The following is an 18,479-nucleotide window of genomic DNA, read 5'->3' as shown; positions in this document are numbered from 1 at the left end:
CTCTTTTTTCCCCAAAGGTTAGCAATTTTGAAATGGGAGGAGAGTTGGGGTCCTCGCCATTCCCTCGTCCTAAGCGGATCTCGCAGCGGGGGTTTGAGGGAGGGGTGGTTCCCCCGCGCTCCCGGAGCTGGGCCCAGCGGCCCCGAGCGCGCAGCGTGTGCGCTCAAACTCGCGGCTGTGACACGCGACCCGCACCGGGCGACGCCCGGGGGCCGGCGGGGAGGCGCGCGCGGAGCCGACGCGGGAAGACAGGCGAACTGGCGGGCCTGACGCGCGGCCGCGCTGGCTCTCTCGCTCGGGGGCCCGAGTCGTGTGTAGCTGCTCCCCTGGCCTCCCAAGGGCAGCGGGCCCCGCCGCCGCCAAACGATGGCGAGGCTGCGGGATTGCCTGCCCCGCCTGATGGTCACGATCCGGTCCCTGCTCTTCTGGTCCCTGATCTACTGCTACTGCGGACTCTGCGCCTCCATCCACCTGCTCAAACTTTTGTGGAGTATCGGCAAGGGACCCACGCAGACCTTCCGGCGGGTCGCCCGGGAGCACCCTCCCGCGTGCCTGAACGACTCCTCCTTGGGCACTCACTGCTACGTGAGGATCAAGGTGAAGGCCGGCGTGGGCCCTGCGGTAACGGGAGGGAACGTGACCGCCTTGAGGGCTGAGGGCGCCCGAACGGCTCCTTCATGACGCCAGGTTCAGTGTCCCCTGGTGTTCTTGGGCATGCAGGGCGCGCGGCGGCGACTGGGACGATGGCAAAGGGGAGGCAAGAGGGGGCCGGCTCGGTGTGTGTATCTTCACGTTTCCTGTTTTTCTTTCCTCTATGTGTGTGTTTGTGTGTGAATGAGAGAGAGAGAGAGAGGGAAACAGCTTTCTGTTTTGCAGGTTCTTGGTTTCTGAATGTGGAGTTTCTCTAACCAGTATTCTTTTATATTGCTCTCCCTTCCTCCCCTACCCCAACAAAACCTTAAGTCTGCTTCCTTTCCTACTGTAAGGGATAGCTGTTCCCTGTCACCTCTTTGCCCTTTAGAGCTCAGATCAGCTGCAGGGAATTGTTCCTGGTGGTGCCCAGCTGTCCCAGGAGGCTGTCTTTGCCCAAATTTTAGAGATTGAGACAGTAAACAGAGTAAGTCGTTGGAAATCGGGAATTTATTCAGATCAGCAGAATGCAGCATTGACAGATGACACAGGCAGCATGAAACAATAAGTAAATGGTGTATGTTTGTGGAGAGGGAAGCAGACTTATGCTGTCAGGGACCAAAGGAATGGGATAAAAAGTAAAGCTCAACCATGCCTGCAGACTTTTTAATAGTCCATTTTTATCCTAAGCCTTCTCACCTCCCGCCCCCTCCCCACATATTCTATTTCCTGAGGCTCCAGGTGGTGAAGGGAAATAGCTCCTTATGATACACCCTACAGTCTGACTCACAAGCCTTTCAAAACTAGCCTCATGTGAGGGGATCTGTGCTTCACCAAGTCCCGGATTCCTATTAGGAGCTAAATTGCCCAGCAGCTGGAGTTTGGAAGGGCAAGGGACATTTCTTCTTGCCCCCTGGGGTTGACATGAGAATTGAGTTGAGATCTGTAAAAGAACTTAGAAAGTGCAGGGCACATAGCAAGTGCAATGAAGCAATTGTTAACCAAATTCAGTTAAGCACCCACAGCACTTACCCCTCCAAGACTCACTGAACCACCAATAAAAGAAGTTATTGAACTTCTAGGAAGGCATTCTGCAGTTAAAGGCAAAGTCAGATTTGTTACCTTGGGCCAATCTGGGGAGTAAAGTTAGTATCCGAATCACCTAGAATTCCTCATAAAACCTTTCTTCTGACTCTGGCACAGAATTTCCCCTGAGACAAAGAACCAAGGAGTAGTAGGAAAGTTGTTCTGGGACTTAGACCAATATGGGGGTTCTGTTCTGGGACTTAGACCAATATGGGGGTTCTGCTCCCAACCACCTTTATGACCTGTGTTAACATCTTTGGACCTCAGTTTCTAAATCTGTAAGATGATGGGATTGAATTACACGACCTTTAAGATTCTTCCACATTGGAAAACCTGGTTGCTTGGGTTGCCTCATACAAAACCTAGTCTCCATGCTTGTATTTTGGTTCTTGGTTTCTTCTCTAGCTTGCTTTCTATGAGTTTTTGTTTTTACTTTCATGCTATTTTCTCCACTTTCCTTTCTCCGTTTGCCTCCTATCTGCTGTATTCCTGTCTCATTCCAATGCTTTTTATTTTCCTTGTGTGGTCTTGGCACCACACTCAGAGTGAAAAGTCCAGCACTCAGGGCATTTGCTGTGAGGATCACCCATACCGACATGATGAGAGGAGCAGGCATCAAGGGACCAATACATGCAACACTCAACTTAAAATAATAATGTGGGAAGGAGAGACCTAAAAATAAGGGAAGGAGGTGTGAATTATATAATTGTTGGCAAAGTTCTTGATGAGCAAGTGAGAAAAGTACACAACCAGGAGGCAAATGTGACAGGAATATAAATTTGGATTGGAATTATTTACATATCCTGCAGAATTTGAGTGAGATGACATGTGACACATCAGTAAAATGAAAGTCACAAATTGTGATGTTGGCTTCAGAAGCTCAGAATGTATAAATGTACAAACTGTAGTAGAACAAGAAGGAAAGGTAATGTGAAGGGAAGGGAAAGTTAACAATTCTGTCAATTCTCATTGATAAATCATGGTTTACATATTTTTGAAAATTAATAATATTTATTTTATTTCTTGATGTTGAAAATAACGCAGGTGAGTATTTTTAATGAAATGGAAATACTAAATATACTACTTTGACAATCAACACAAAATCATTAAAATTCCATGCCCTTGATTTTCTACTGCAGGATTCGGGGTTAAGATTTCATTATGTCGCTGCTGGAGAAAGAGGCAAACCACTTATGCTGCTGCTTCATGGATTTCCAGAATTCTGGTAAAACTTACCAACTAACCTTTTCTATTGCATTAAAGACTTGCCTCATTGGGGTATCATTTTCTAGTTATGACTTTTGACAGACCATTTGACCAGAGCAATTATTCCTGCATGTCCTTGAATCATAGGAGTGGTTTTCCTCCTAGTCTAAATATACCTACATGCTACCATCCTAAATTTATATTTTTTGAGGATTAAAAGAAGTATCTTTTAATGTTTCAAACTTATGAAATAGTTACAACACAGTGTTTATAGAGTACCTGCGAGGACAAAATACAACAGTGGATGGGTGTTCTAGTTTGCTAATGCTACCAGAATGGAAAACACCAGAAATGGATTGGCTTTTATAAAAGGGGGTTTATTTGGCTACAGAGTTACAGTCTTAAGGCCATAAAGGGTCCATCAACAAAGGGTACCTTCACTGGAGGATGGCCAGTGGTATCCAGAAAACCTCTGTTAGCTGGGAAGGCACCTGACTGGCGTCTGCTTCAAAGTTCTGGTTTCAAAATGGCTTTCTCCCAGGACGTTCCTCTCTAGGCTTCAGTTCCTCAAAAATGTCACTCTTAGTTGCTCTTAGGGTGTTTGTCCTCTCTTAGCTTCTCTGGAGCAAGAGTCTGCTTCCAACAGCTGTCTTCAAAATGTCTCTGTAAACTGCAGTTCCTCTCTCAGCTTCTGTGCATTCTTCAAAGTGTCCCTCTAGGCTGTAGCTTCTGGGGTTTCACCCCCTGGAAGCTGAAAGTTTTTCAGGCCATCAGTTTCTGGTTTCTTTGAAACCAAGGGTTCATTTCTCAGTTTTCTCTATCCTCTCGCTTTTTACTATAAGCTGCAAGTAAAAGCCAGGCTACTTCTTCTAAATATTCCACGTCATCGCTTTCAAATTCTGCCTTCCTTCCAACACCAGGACTCAATTTTGCCAAATTCTCTGCCACTTTAAAACAAGGATCACCTTCCTTCCAGTTTGCAACAACACATTCATCATTTCTGCTCAAGGCCTCATCAGAAGTATTTCTAGAGTCCATATTTCCACAGTCTCTTCAAAGCAGTTTAGGTCTTTTCTATCAAGTGCTTCACAATTCTTCCAGAATCTTCCCCTTATCCATTTAAAAAGCCGTTCCAACATGTTTGGTATTTGCAAACTCTCGCAGCACCCCACTTCTCTGGTACCATCACCTGGCCAAGATGACACGTGAACCTAACCATCACAGTGGGTAAAGGAGATTTAGAAGAAATCAAAGGCTTGGAGTGCCTTGAATCAGGAAATTTTGGAGGCTTGGGTTGAGGGGAAGGCAGAAAGAGAAGAGGATTCATTGACGCTGAAAGATGAACTGTTTCCTAAGCACACAGCAACAGGTTCATATGGTTGCTGTACAAATTAAGGACCTAAATATTTCACATTAGGAAAAAAACCTATAGCTAAATATACACAGTTGCTAGTTACCTAGGGGGAAACGTTCGGTTTTTCTTTGAACCCCACAGGGCCAACTAAGCAACACATGATTTACTTTTTTTAAAATGAACATATTTAAAAGAGATGTTACATATCATGGTAGAGTGAAGAAAACCAGTGTTTTGATAGAAGAGAGTTTGATCTAGAGGTGGTTCATGAACTAAATAGGTCAAGAAAATGAAGTAAAAAAAAAAAATCATTTTCTGTAAGTTGACTCAAGAGTAGAATATATGGTATCCTTTGGAAGGTTGGGGACAATGCCCTGTCCCCCAATTTTTTCTCTTACTATCTCTCATAATATCTAAAATCCCACTATTATGGATTCCTTATCTCCTTGAGAGTTTTAAAATTTTTGTCATCCAAAGTCCTGATTTAAAATGCATCTAGCTCTGAAAGGGGTATTATCCTAAGACACGTTAGTTAATACTTCATAAGTGAAAGGGAGTTTATTAATAAACACATTGAGGATGCTAGTAGCTAGGAAGTATTAGGTATTGCAAAAAGAATGGAGGATGGTAAAGACCCATGCACTTCATAATTTTTCCAGAGCAAGAAGTCTATAGATGCCTCTTCCTTAGATTCTCCTGCATGAAGATTTAACTACATAAATAAGCATAAATCATTTTCTTGTTAAACATTTATCTGTTCTTCCATTCTGGAGACAACTTAACGAGGTGGTAGATAAACAGCCAGTGCAATTCAAGAATATGTATGTGAACTCACTTAGTGTTTGTCATGATTGGCTGACAATAAAATGTTAGTCCAAAGCATTAATCAAATATGCCTAGAGTAACATAAATAGTAAGTTCTGACTCAGCCACTTATTTGCTGCAGAACTCTGCACAATCATCTACAATAATTGTGCAGAGTTGTGAGAATAAAGACAGGCAGAATGCTGAGGGATTGCACATAGCCCCAGTGAATACTCAATAAATTTTCATTTTCTTCTTCCATTCATCTTTATTCCCATTCATTCATTGTGGAGATCCACATGCCAGATAATGATTTCCCAATTCTGGATAATGAATGATGATGATGATAGCTAACATTTCCTGAGCACTTACTGTGTGCCAGGTCCTCTTTTAAGTATTTTACAAATATCTTCTCAGATAAGCCTTATAGCTACCCTTCTGAAATGGAAAGTGCCAGAAAGTAAGGTGCATATCATTCTTGCAATTTAGAACTGACCTCTGCTGCTTGTCCTCAAGATACAGGAATGATAATGATCTGATACATGAATTTTTACTCTTCAAATACCACAAGTTATAGAAACATTCAAGAGGGTGTTAAAAGCTAGCTAACAATATAAGAATACTTGACTTTAACATTTTAAATCATCCTTCCAAATAAAATTCATGATCTGAATAGAGGCAAGTGATATCTAATTTTTTAGAAAGAAAATATTTAAAAGCTACTCTCTTCATCCCATGCCAACCCCAAACATTTGCCCATGCTTTCTTTCCTCCTATAACTTCCCCTCTTTGCATGTGGAACAGTCTACATCAAGATAAAAATAAACTCATAACCACCTGGTAATTATTTTGAGGAGTTCCAGAAAATGGCAGTGATACCCATCTAATACAGGGCGGTAGATGTCCTCTGTCAGATTTCAAGAAATGATGCTTCTGCACTGATTTTCACAGCATTGTGTCATCTTTTTTTCCTTATGAGTACACTTTTGCAAAATGTAAATGGCTGGAGATTCTTCTACATGCTCTTGAATCTTTGGTGGACAGGGTAACCCAGGAGGGGCCTAGCACTGGTCCCTGAACATCAGTCACATTTGTTCCAGCAAAGTCAAGTCTTGGATGTATCCAAAAGGAATCTGGTCACTGAACAGTTTGGTTTTGGAAAAGCTCCTAGAGACGTTTTCACTTTGAAGAGCCATAGATTACAAAATATGTACAGATTATAGGATTGAGTCCTTTTTCTACACGAGAACTACCCATTTGTTACTCCAGCAAGAGCCTTGCTGTAATAGAGCCTTGCTTTATTAGAGCCGAACAAACAAATAAAAAAACCAGATAACTCCCATAGACAATGTCTGAATTTTGCTGGACATTAATCTGAAAGCTGTTTTTCAGGGAGAGTATAGAGCGACTACACAGAGATCACTCTTAGTCAAAACACCTCTCCTTGAGCATGTCATAACCTAACCCAAAACCTCTGTGTTGACCTTCTGTCCTTCCAAACTGCCACTATTAGCCATTATGGTGTCTAGTCAATTCCACTTAGACTCTAGTGGAAAACATCCATCCAAACGTTAGAGTTTAGGACAAAGTTGTTTTGAATAACTCACTTCAAGTCAATCAATCTCTCTCTCTCTCTCTTTGGCTTTCTCTTTTCTTTCACAAAAGTCCTTCCTCTTGCACTTTTCTCTTCTTTTATTTTATTTTATTTTTTTTTTTCATTTTAAAAGCCCAAAAAACTCTGTCAGGCATTTCAAACCAACTTCAATTTATATTATAAATATAAATGCTGTTCTTCTATCAATCTTGTTTTGCCTAAATATGTTGAAATAATAAGCTTGTTTGTAGGTCAGGTAGGTCAGAAATACTTGATACAATGAAAGCAAAATAATCATAAATTGGTAATGTGTCTGACAGTGCTCCATACAAATGTAATGCATTATCTGCATTTAACATTATTACCTAAAAATAGTTGTTTAGAAATGGTGACATTTAATTTATGTGTACTATTAGATGTTACACAGAAACAATAAAATCTCCATGACTTCTTTCTTAAAATATAAAGGAAACATCAAACAAGACACATATCCATGAGATCTTTAGCTCAATTAGCCCAAAATAAGACTTCACCAAAGGATAATTTTTCTCCCACTCTCTCTCCACCTCAATTTGAATCTCTTTTAAAAATATTTTGAGCTGACACAGGCAATTTCTTTGAGTCATCTTTATCACCAGCTCTATGGAATGCAAGCGTCATCACTCAAATGATGAGGCAAGTGGGGGTTCTTGATCCACATGGCTGAGCACAGAGGCTGATGACTGATGCCTTTTCTCTGTTGTGAAGAGGGAAAAGATATTTCACGTGTGACAGTGGTTGACCTGGTAAACCAGGAGCCCTCCTTTTGACAAGGGTAATAACTGGAAAAGAGGATGTTTCCATTAGAGGGTCTTCTGCTGTTAACTAAAGCTACCTTTAAAAAGGTAGTGTGGATGAAAAGAGTAGTTTTTTTTATTTACAAGATTTTCAAAGGTTACTGATTTTGCAATGTGGTTCATGCCTTATTGAGGAAATTGTTTTTATTTTTATTCATGTGAATGACATGCCCATCGGACTGTGGTGATATCTTTTTCCAGTTTAGAGTTAAAGTGGACACCAAATATGCTTTATTTATGAACTCTGGGGAGATGACATTTAAAAATTATTCTTTTGCATTTTATTAAAGTAGAATTGTTTAGGTTATTGTGTGCCTCCACTTATTGTAAACAACATTAGTTGAATTTATTTTTAAGGCAATATAAATTATTCATAAGACTGACATACGCAGGTATTATGTTTGCATAATCTCTAATGTAGTTTTAAATGTAAAATGTTGTGGGATTGAACACACATTTTGGACTCAATTTCTACCCTGAAATCTCTAATTAAGTGAATTCTAAATGAAGACACAGATTCTAAAGATATAAAAACAAAGTACATATTTTAATTAAAAAATATTTTTATCCTTTAGTTCTTTTTTAATTTTTTTTTATTGTGGAGATATATACATATCATTTCCTAAAATGTTTAATTTTAACCCTTTTTAAGTGTACCATTCTGTGACATTAATTACAGTTACAATGTTGAGCTACCATCACTGTCATCCGTTACCACAACATTTTCATTACCCGAAATAGAAACTCGGTACCCATTAAGCATTAACTCCCCATTCCACCTCCCTTCCATACCCTGGTAATCTCTAACCTATTTTCTACTTCTATGACTTTGCTTAAAATTCTACGTTTCATGTAAGTGGAATCATACACTAGCCATCCTTTTGTGACTGGCTTATTTCACTTATCATAATAAAACAATGCAGTATTTAACAGAAATTGAATACAAATTTCCTAACAGGAATTTGGGGACTTTAGTTGTCAGTGTCTCAGGATTGAATTGGGACAGGAATCTATTATCTTATTGAACAACTGGTACATCTAGCACTATCATTATTCAGTGCTTCCATTTGTTTGTTGTTCCACTTACTCAGCAAATCTTTATTGAGCACCTGAATGGCTAAGGTATTCTACCAGGCAATTCAGGGAACTCCCAATCTAGTGGCAAAGTGTGAGAGTACAGAAGGGGCCCACCTGGTCAGGTATGTAAGGGAGGCAGTCTGGGAAGTCTCCCAGAAGAGGAGATGCCCAGTGTGAGTGTCAGTTAATTGAGAGATGAGGGCCAGGGATGGTGAGGAATAGGGGAGTGGTGGGAAGTGATGGTGTTTCAGTCCAAGGAGACCATATGAACAAAATCATAAAAGAAACACACCCACACAAACCCCATACCCGTGTGCATTCACTCCAGGTGGCTCAGTGTTGTGAGGCAGTGCAGCATGGAGTCTGAGGCCAGACTATTGGGTTTGAATCCTGGCTCCGCTATTTGCTAACTCTATGACCCTTGACACTTTAATTAACATCCTGTGCCTCTGTTTCTTCATCTGTAAAGTGGGAATAATAGTATCTACTTCATAGGATTGTTTTGAAGATCACACATTATTATTTGTGAAACACTTAGAATTGTGCCCAGCATGTAGTAAGAATGATACAGATGTTAGCTGTTATTATAATAAAGCTAATGACAGAGAATGTAAAGTAATTAGGGTGGAAGATTGGGCAATAGTCAGATCTTGGAGATTTTGCCTGCCTTATTTAGAGAGTGGGCTTGGGCTTCACTCTCTAAGTAACAGAGAGTCAAGGAAAGGTTTTAAGCAGGGAAATGACATGAGAGAGTTTCTGATTTTGCTATATCCCTCTGGTTTTGTAAAAGATAGAGCTGAGGGGAATGAAATGGACACAGTTAGACTAATCAGTAGGTTTCTGCATTAATGGAGGCCTAAATTAAGATAATGATAGTAGGGATGGGCAGGAGGAGTGATTAAATAAATACTTAAGAGGTTAAATCTGCAAAACTTTATTAACTGGGCATGAGGTATTATAAAGAAGGGTGAGTTGGGCTTTAGTTACAAAGACATAAAAAATCAATTCTTAATTTTAAGTAAGGTTAATGACAAAAATAATAAAATCATTTGTGTTGACAGATGAGTATCTTTAAGGAGACAAACTGCTTCATTTGTTTGTTACAATTCAGAAACAAAATTAACAAGATTAATGAGATGCTATGGCCTAGCCAAGAAAGATACTGTTAATTAACACTTTCAAATCCATCTTAATTAGCAAGGCTTTTGAAGATTTTCACAAGTCATACATATCCTAGTAAGAGATCAGAGATTCGGTATCCATTCATAATTCCAAGTATGTGTCTGACATGTTTCCTGATAATCTGTTGATGTAAGCTGGTTAACTTGTGTCGTTGATCCAATTGCTTTGGGTCAGATTACACTGCAGTCCCTCTCTATTGGTACATAATCTTAAATCACTGTGTTTGCTTGCCTGTTGCACTCCAAAAGTATTTTCAGACAATAATCTCCCATTTGGCTTGTGTCAGATAATTTTACAGTGTTTCCATGAACACCGATGCATTATTAAAAATACATATTTTGAATTCGGTGATGTAGTGAGTCACTTCGAAACATCATGTCTATTTTCTGTTTGTTACCCAAAATGATTTTGCTTTATTTAAAGAAGAAAATCTCATGGATCTGTGTATTTCAATTAATTCTGCAGATCCATAATGAGGCACAGAGGGAATGCCCGGCTCAGTCGAGGGCCGCTGTTACTGGGCTTCAGCACTATGACCATTCTAATTGATCAGTGCTGGTGCTGGTTTGGTTGTTAAATATTTTTAGCATCACTCTTGCCTGTTTTTATGGTTCAGGATCTTCTTCACAGAGGAATTTTGCTTTAGCAAGCAGAGGTTTATCTTAAACCATTGCTTTATTGGATTCTTTCAGTGATAATCATTTTTTTAATCTTAAAATTTTTTTCTTCCATAAGCAAGCTGTTATTACCAAAAACATTGAGCCCAATTCAACAATGGAATAAGGTGAGGAAAATCTACTTTTTGAAAAGGGAAATAAATTTTTACCTAGTAAATGTTTTGATCACAGAATCAAATGGTTTTGCAATAAAGAAACATGGTACTCAAGTTACACCACCGAAGTACTGGGCCAGATAAGCATTCAGATGTTTTGATAAAACTCTCAAGTTCATCTTCCTTCTCACTTTTTTTTTTTTAACTTTATCATCTATTTATTCTGTATAGAAATTCAGGCTATGAAATAACCAAATAACTGCACACAGTACAGATCCCTTTATATCTGTAAGCATCATTTAAGAAACATTTAGGAAGTAAACTTATTAATATAAGCATATAGTTTTTGGTGTCTGATATTTTTTAGATTATGTAAAAACTGGCCCTTTGCTGTTCCCCAATTGGAAATAGTAAAAAGAAATTCCAACAAATAAAGTCAATATTTCCTTCTCAAACAGGTCTCTTTTTTCCTGCTTATGTGCAGCTTTTCTCAAAATAAGGAGTTTCTTATAATTTTCCATTTAGAAAATCTATAATGTTTCTCTTTGTATTAGTTACTATGGTATTTTTAATATTTTTTTTTTTCCTCCAGGTATTCTTGGCGTCACCAACTGAGGGAATTTAAAAGTGAATACCGAGTTGTAGCCCTGGATTTGAGAGGCTATGGAGAAACAGATGCTCCCATTCATCAAGAGAATTATAAATTGGACTGTCTAATTACAGACATAAAGGATATTTTGGACTCTTTAGGTAGGTTAGCTTTTTTTAACTAAAGTATTAATTCTTTTTAAGGCATTAACATTCAACAAATTGTGATCTGGTAACTTTATTTCTTGGAAGGATGCATTTTCCATTTACCTGAGCTGTTGTTTAGATCCTGTCACCATGGATTCAGGTAAAAGCCAGAAATATTTACTCAGGGGTTTCAAAGTAATGCACCCAGAGTAACTATTCACTTCATCAGCCAAGGATGAATTTCAATATTTGTTTTTAAAAAGAGCTACTACATAGAGCTAATAATGTTATTATTTTCAGAACTGATTATTGAAAATTTTATTTTTACCCTCAGATAATTATCTCTACAGAACTTGCACCTAAATGTTCATTGAGAAATGTTATAAGATAGGGAAGTGTTTGCATTTATCTCCCTGTACCAAACAACTAGTGTCATAATAATGTTGTGCAACAAACCACCCCAAATTCAGTGGCAAAGCAAGAAGCATTTATTTCTATGCTCATGAATCTGCAGGTCAGCTGCAGACTGGCTAATATAGTAATATAGGCTGGGCACCGCTAGGTGACTTTGCTTCAGGCTGAGGATTTAGCTGGGACCAGCTTCTCACTGGGTTTGGCTAGACCCAGGTTAAAGTGGCTGGGGATGTTCTTCTCATGGTGACGGCAGAAGCAGCAAGAAGGTGAGCCAACTGCACAAGCACCTTTCAAGTTTCTGGTAGCAGCCCATTGGCCAAACCAAGTTATATGGCCAAGCCCAAAGTCAAGTAAGTCATGCACCCACCATGAGACCAAAGCTAAAAATACATCCAAGCCAAAGGAGCAAGGAAGTATATTCTTTCCATGAAAGTGGGGGAGAGGGAAGGAATAAATATTTTGTTAGCAATAATCTCATCCAATATATCTTTTTCCACTGAAAGCCAGTTGCTACCATAAATATGTTAATGGAACTAATATAGTGAGAAACTCCATAAAATCAAATCAACAGCCCTTTCTACAGTCTGAGGAAAGCATAGAAGCAGGCAAAAAATTTTAGAAAAGAAAAAATGGATGGGGTCTGGGGGTGACAATGCAGTATTATCGTTTAGTCTGATTACAGCAGAATAGCCTCAGGAACACCTATATTTCTTTCACATTTTGTGATACTTCTGTCAGACCTGACCTAAATTTGTCATGCAATTTTCCATGCAAATCAATAATATAAATTTTTTTTTCTATGTGTGTGGAATTGGTAGGGAGGGGATTAGTGTAGTGGTGGGAGGGGTGATTGTGAGGAATATTTATTTCAAACAATAAAGTAATTTTAAGTACTATAGGAATAAATTACAAATGACTCTTATCCATCCATTTAGAGGAAATCCTGTAGGAATCTCTGTTAAGAAATAGAGGTTAATTAATTAATTGACCAAGGCTTTCCACCAATTGAACTTGACTCCACAGTTCCAAATTAGTAAGATTTTACTATGTTGAACTGCAACATTGGATTTGTGAAGTTATGGAGAAAATAGATGCTTCCTGGAAATAAAGACTTAGAAGTTGGACATGAATAGGACATTTATGATTTTACTGTAACTCAAAATTTCTCAGTATATAAAAATAACTCACAATAATACATTAAATAATAAGAAATTAAACTAGTATTTTAAATTAATTTTTAAAATACCCCAAATATTCTTGCTTATGACCTAATTACATAGTCTTACAGTGGTTTCCAAACCCAGTTCATGGGATCAGAGCTGAGCTGGTGGTTTCAGAATTTTAATTATTTTAAAATATATATTCCTGGGAAAAATTCTGAATCTGTAGGTCTAGAGTGACACCTGAGCATCTAAATTTTATAAAAAGCTACCTATTTAATTTAAAAGTACAGACAAGTTTGGAATCATCAAACTAAATGATCTCTGACTGAAGTGCATGATTAGGGTGGGATAGCAGAAGGAAAAGATAGTTTCAGAGGTGTAACTATTTATGTGAGGTGATGATGCCCCTCTTTCCCTTCACTAACATCAACATTTGTTTCTCGGTTACAGGGTATAGCAAATGTGTTCTTATTGGCCATGACTGGGGGGGCATGATTGCTTGGCTAATTGCCATCTGTTATCCAGAAATGGTGATGAAGCTTATTGTTATTAACTTTCCTCATCCAAATGTATTTACAGGTGAGTTTAAGTTTTCATTTAAAAAATCTATGCTAAAGTAATAATTCAAATATGACACTTTGGATCAAAAAAGCAAAATTTGGTTAGCATAATCTTTCAAAAATTAAATGACTAAACTATAACATTAGCACATGACAATGTCAGATATATAGGATTTAAATCTTCCTGATAGGTCTAAGAAAATTTAGCTTCATATTTGCTTGCATCACTTTATTCCATTTTAGAAAATATTTTATTGCTAAACTGGGGAGGAAAAAAGGGGGAAAATGCAGTGACATTACTTTGACAGTAATGAATCGTGACAGCCTACAAATAAGTTTTCCTCTCGCCTGACTGCTTTGGCTATGAAGGATGACAGTATTCTTTACAGTAGCAGTTCCCAAACTTCAGGGTTTATTTTATACTCTTAAAAATTAGTAAGGACCTCATAGAGTTTATGTTTCTATGGGTTATATCTATCAATATCCACTGTATTATAAGCTAAAACTGAGAAATTTAAAAATTAGATATTATTTCATTAATATTAATAATAATATATCCATTACATGGTAACACAAGTACACTTTGTAATGAAAAACAGCACTATCTTCCAAAACAAAATTTTAATGAGAAGAATGTCATTGTTTTACATTTTTGCACATCTCTTTAATTTCTGGCTTAGAAGAAGAAAGTTGGATTTTCATAGCTGCTTCTGTACTCAATCTGCTGCAATATGTTGTTTGGATTGGAGTAAATTAAAAAATCTGGCCTTATGTAGATATGTAGTTGCAAAAAGGAGAAGTGTTTTATAGTCTTTTTAAAAAAATTTTTATTGAGATTGTTCAATTGTAATTATACAATTATCCAAAGATCCAAAATGTACAATCAGTTGCCCACAGTACCACTACACAGCTGTGCATCCATCACCACAATTAATTTCCTTCTCCAATCCCTAGAACATTTTCATTTAACTCCAGAAAAGAATAAAGACAAAAAAAGGAAACTTCAATCCTCCCATACCCCTAACCACCCCCCTCCATTACTAATTCCTAGTATTGGTATAGTATATTTGTTACTGTCCACAAAAGAATGCCAAAATATTACTAACTGTAGTATACAGTTTGCAATAGGTATATATATTTTTCCTCTATGCCCCTCTATTATTGCCTTCTAGTTATAGTGTCATATGTTTGTTCTAGTTCATGAGAGAGATTTCTAATATTTGTATAGTTAATCATGGACATTGCCCACCACAAGGTTCACTGTTTTATATATTCCTATCCTTCAACCTCCAAACCTCCTTCTGGGGACATATGTGACTCTGAGCTTCCCCTTTCCACCACAGTCACACACCAGTCAGCACTGTTAGTTATTCTCACAGTGTGCTACAATCATCTCCATCCATTTCCAAACATTTAAGTTCACCCTAGTTGACCATTCTGATCATAATAAGCAACCACTCCCCATTCTTTAGCCTCATTCTATATCCTGGTAACTTATATTTCATGTCTATGAGTTTACATTTATAATTAGTTCATATCAGTGAGACCCTGCAATATTTGTCCTTATGTGTCTGTCTTATTTCACTCAATATAGTGCCCTCAGGGTTCCTTCATCAACCCATTTCTTTTACGATGGTTTTGTTCACACACCATACATTCTGTCCTTAGTAAACAATCATTGGTTACCTGTATAGTCATGTATTTATGTATTCAGCACCATCGCCACTATCTATATAAGGACATCTCCATTTCTTCCACAAAGAAGGAGGAAGAGTCAAAGAAGGTAGAAAGACAAAAGAAAAAGAAAAAAGAGAGAGAAAAAAACATGCCAGCTAGAAAGCAACAAAAGGAAAGATAGCAGTAAACTAAAGTAGAATAAAGAGTCAGACAGCATCACTAATGTCAGGAGTCCCATACCCTTCCCCTATGCCCCAACCACCTACCATATGCATTTAGCTTTGGTATATTGCCTTTGTTATATTAAAGGAAGCATAATACAATGTTTCTGTTAATTATAGTCTCTAGTTTGCATTGATTGTATTTTCCCCCCAATCCCACCCTATTTTTAACACCTTGCAATGTTGACATTCATTTGTTCTACCTCATGTAAAAACATATTTGTACCTTTTATTACAATCATTGAGCACCCTAGGTTTCCCTGAGTTACACAGTCCCAGTCTTTATCTTTTGTCTTTTCGTTCTGGTGTCCCACATGGTCCTAACCTTCCTCTTTCAACCAAACTCAGTCATCTTTGTTCAGTGTACTTACATTGCTGTGCTACTATCTCCCAAAATTGTTTTCCAAACCTCTCACTCCTGTCTTTCCTTTCTGTCTGCAATGCTTCCTTTAGTGTTTCCTGTACAGCAGGTATCTTGTTCACAAACTCTGTCATTGTCTGTTTGTCAGAGAATATTTTAAACTCTCCCTCATATTTGAAAGACAGTTTTGCCAGATATAGGATTCTTGGTTGGTGGTTTTTTTCTTTCAGTATCTTAAATATATCACCCCACTTCCTTCTTGCCTCCATGGTTTCTACTGAGAAATCTGCACATAGTCTTATCAAGCTTCCTTTGTATGATGGATCGCTTTTCTCTTGTTGCTTTCAGGATTCTCTCTTTATCTTTGACATTTGATAATCCGATTATTAAGTGTCTTGGCATGGGCCTATTCAGATCTATTCCATTTGGGGTATGCTGTGCTTCTTGAATCTGTAATTTTATGTCTTTCATAAGAGATGGAAAATTTTCATTGATTATTTCCTCTATTATTGCTTCTGCCCCCTTTCCCTTCTTTTCTCCTTCTGGGACACCAATGACCCATACATTCCTGCATTTTGTTTTGTCCTTAAGTTCCCAGAGACATTGCTCATATTTTTCCATTCTTTTCTCTATCTGTTCTTTTGTGTGTAGGCTTTCAGGTGTCTTGTTTTCCAGTTCCTGAGTGTTTTCTTCTGCCTCTTGAGATCTGCTGTTGTATGTTTTCATTGTGTCTTTCATCTCTTGTGTTGTGCCTTTCATTTCCATAGATTCTGCCAGTTGTTTTTTTTGAACCTTCAATTTCTACCTCATGTATGCCCAGTGTTTTCATTATATGCTTCATCTCTTTTGCCATATGTTCCCTAAACTTTTTAATTGGTTTAGTATTGGTTGTTTAAATTCCTGTATCTCAGTTGAAGTATAAGTTTGTTCCCTTGACTGGGCCATAACTTTGTTTTTCTTAGTATAGGTTGTAGTTTTCTGTTGTCTAGACATGTGGTTTCCTTGGTTACCCCAATCAGGTTTTCCCAGACCAGAATGGGCTCAGGTCTCAGAAAGAGGCAATAGTATCACATCTCCCTGAGGGTGTGTCTTAGAAGATTGGTACACCCTGTGAGGCTTCAAGTCACTGTGCTTTTCCACCTAGCAGGTGGCGCCTGTAAGCCTTTAACTCCAGACTGGTGTAAGGATGTGTGGCCCATGCCTATTTACCCCCAGGCTCTGGAGTCTTGTTCTGAATGGAAGGTGGGTAGTAGAGCTTTGCACCACCTTCTTCCTCTTAGGGAAAATACACCCCCTATGGAGAGGTCATTTACATTTGAATAGTCTCTCTGCCTGTGCTATCTCCACTCTTGTCTGGGTCAGAGCACTGGGAACTGAAAATGCCTGAGGCTTTCTCCACTGAGCCAAAAAAGGGACAGAAAGCTCCCTTCTGGGCCAGTCTGTGGCTACCCCCCAGCTCTCCACGTTCAGTCGTCACATAAAGTCTCTATCTGCTTGTTGGGGATTTGTAACTTGTATTGAGCAGTCCACTTTTGTTAATAAAATTCCAGTTGGAGCTCAGCTGAACTATATTCACTTGTTCGTAGAGTGCTGCTCTCTGGCACCATGGGGCTTTGCAGTTCGGGCCATGGGGAGAGGGGGCTCCCAGCTTGGATCTGCAGTTTTTACTTACAGATTTTATGCTGCGATCTCGGGCATTCCTTCCAATTCAGGTTGGTGTATGATGAGTGGACAGTCACATTTGTCCCCCTGCAGTTATTCCAGATTATTTACTAGTTGTTCCTGGTTGTTTATTAATTGTTCCAGGGGGACAGACTAGCTTCCACTCCTCTCTATGCTGCCATCTTCTTCCATCTCTCTTTATAGCCTTTTCAGATAACTTTTATACCATATCAAAGTAAAAAATTGGTGGTTTCTTAAAGGTTAGGTACAATGTGGACTCTGAAATTATATAAGTAAACTTTTTGTATTCTGTTACATTAAATTCCTTTGATATCTCTAACATTTTAAATGAATCTCTTACCCATGCATGATTTTGTATCATCATGCATTGAAAGATATTGGTTCACTGAGTTATGCAGATCTTCCAGATGTTGACACATTTCATTATACAATAACAAAATACCCCACATTTGTTAGTATCACCCCAATGTCATCAGAAAATCCTTAAATTATTGCAAAGCTGTCATGCTCACAGTAACAGATGCAAGTTTTCCAAAGTTATAGTTTTCATTTGAAAGCTTGAAATTTATCACTGGCAACAAATATTGTCAGTTCTTTACCTTGAAGTGACAGGCTCATCTTGTTCATTTTCAAGAGAATGTCTGCCAGATACCCAATTCTGGTAATAATTTGTCAGTTGTTTCTTCAAGCAAAAATGTTGTTCCATAAAAAATGCAACTAGTTCAACTCACCAATTCAAACTATTGTAGAAGTTCATTTCCTTGAGACAACCATTGTATTTAGGTATGCAACAGAACTGCCTTATGTGTATTTTGTATATCATCACATAGAATATTAAAAAGACATTTACTCAAAGGTTGAGAGTTAGTCAAATGATAACTTTGCTTCTTTATCAAGGATATTAAGTGAAATTGACACTTAAATTAAATTAACTAATTAATTAACTTCAAGTGTGTGGCAGCAAAGAATGCAATGACTGTTGGTATTGTTTGCTTCCATTGTCTTGATTTATGCTAAGACACCAGTGGATTTATCCAAGGTTGATTTTGTACCATGAGTACAAATGCCAACAGTGAGAAAGGCAAATCATGTCTTAGTATTGTTGTCAAATAGTTTTGATCTCC

The 18,479-nt window shown here is 38.2% G+C and overlaps 1 protein-coding gene across 1 annotated transcript in view; it reads left to right on the top strand.

Moving 5' to 3' along the window:
- The first annotated feature begins 347 nt into the window (after positions 1-347).
- The window catches only part of EPHX4 (epoxide hydrolase 4), a 35,282-nt gene continuing 17,150 nt past the window's right edge, over positions 348-18,479 (top strand). Inside the window, exons 1-4 of the mRNA XM_037826655.1 lie at positions 348-597; positions 2,856-2,941; positions 11,134-11,291; positions 13,304-13,432. Coding sequence (XP_037682583.1) covers positions 367-597; positions 2,856-2,941; positions 11,134-11,291; positions 13,304-13,432 — 604 coding nt within the window. The 5' untranslated portion in view covers positions 348-366. The remainder of the gene's footprint in view (positions 598-2,855; positions 2,942-11,133; positions 11,292-13,303; positions 13,433-18,479) is intronic.

The sequence above is a fragment of the Choloepus didactylus genome, chromosome 2, assembly GCF_015220235.1.
Source record: "Choloepus didactylus isolate mChoDid1 chromosome 2, mChoDid1.pri, whole genome shotgun sequence".
NCBI lineage: Eukaryota > Metazoa > Chordata > Mammalia > Pilosa > Megalonychidae > Choloepus > Choloepus didactylus.
The sequence above is the reverse complement of the archived record's forward strand: the minus strand, read 5'-3'. Positions and strand labels throughout refer to the sequence as shown.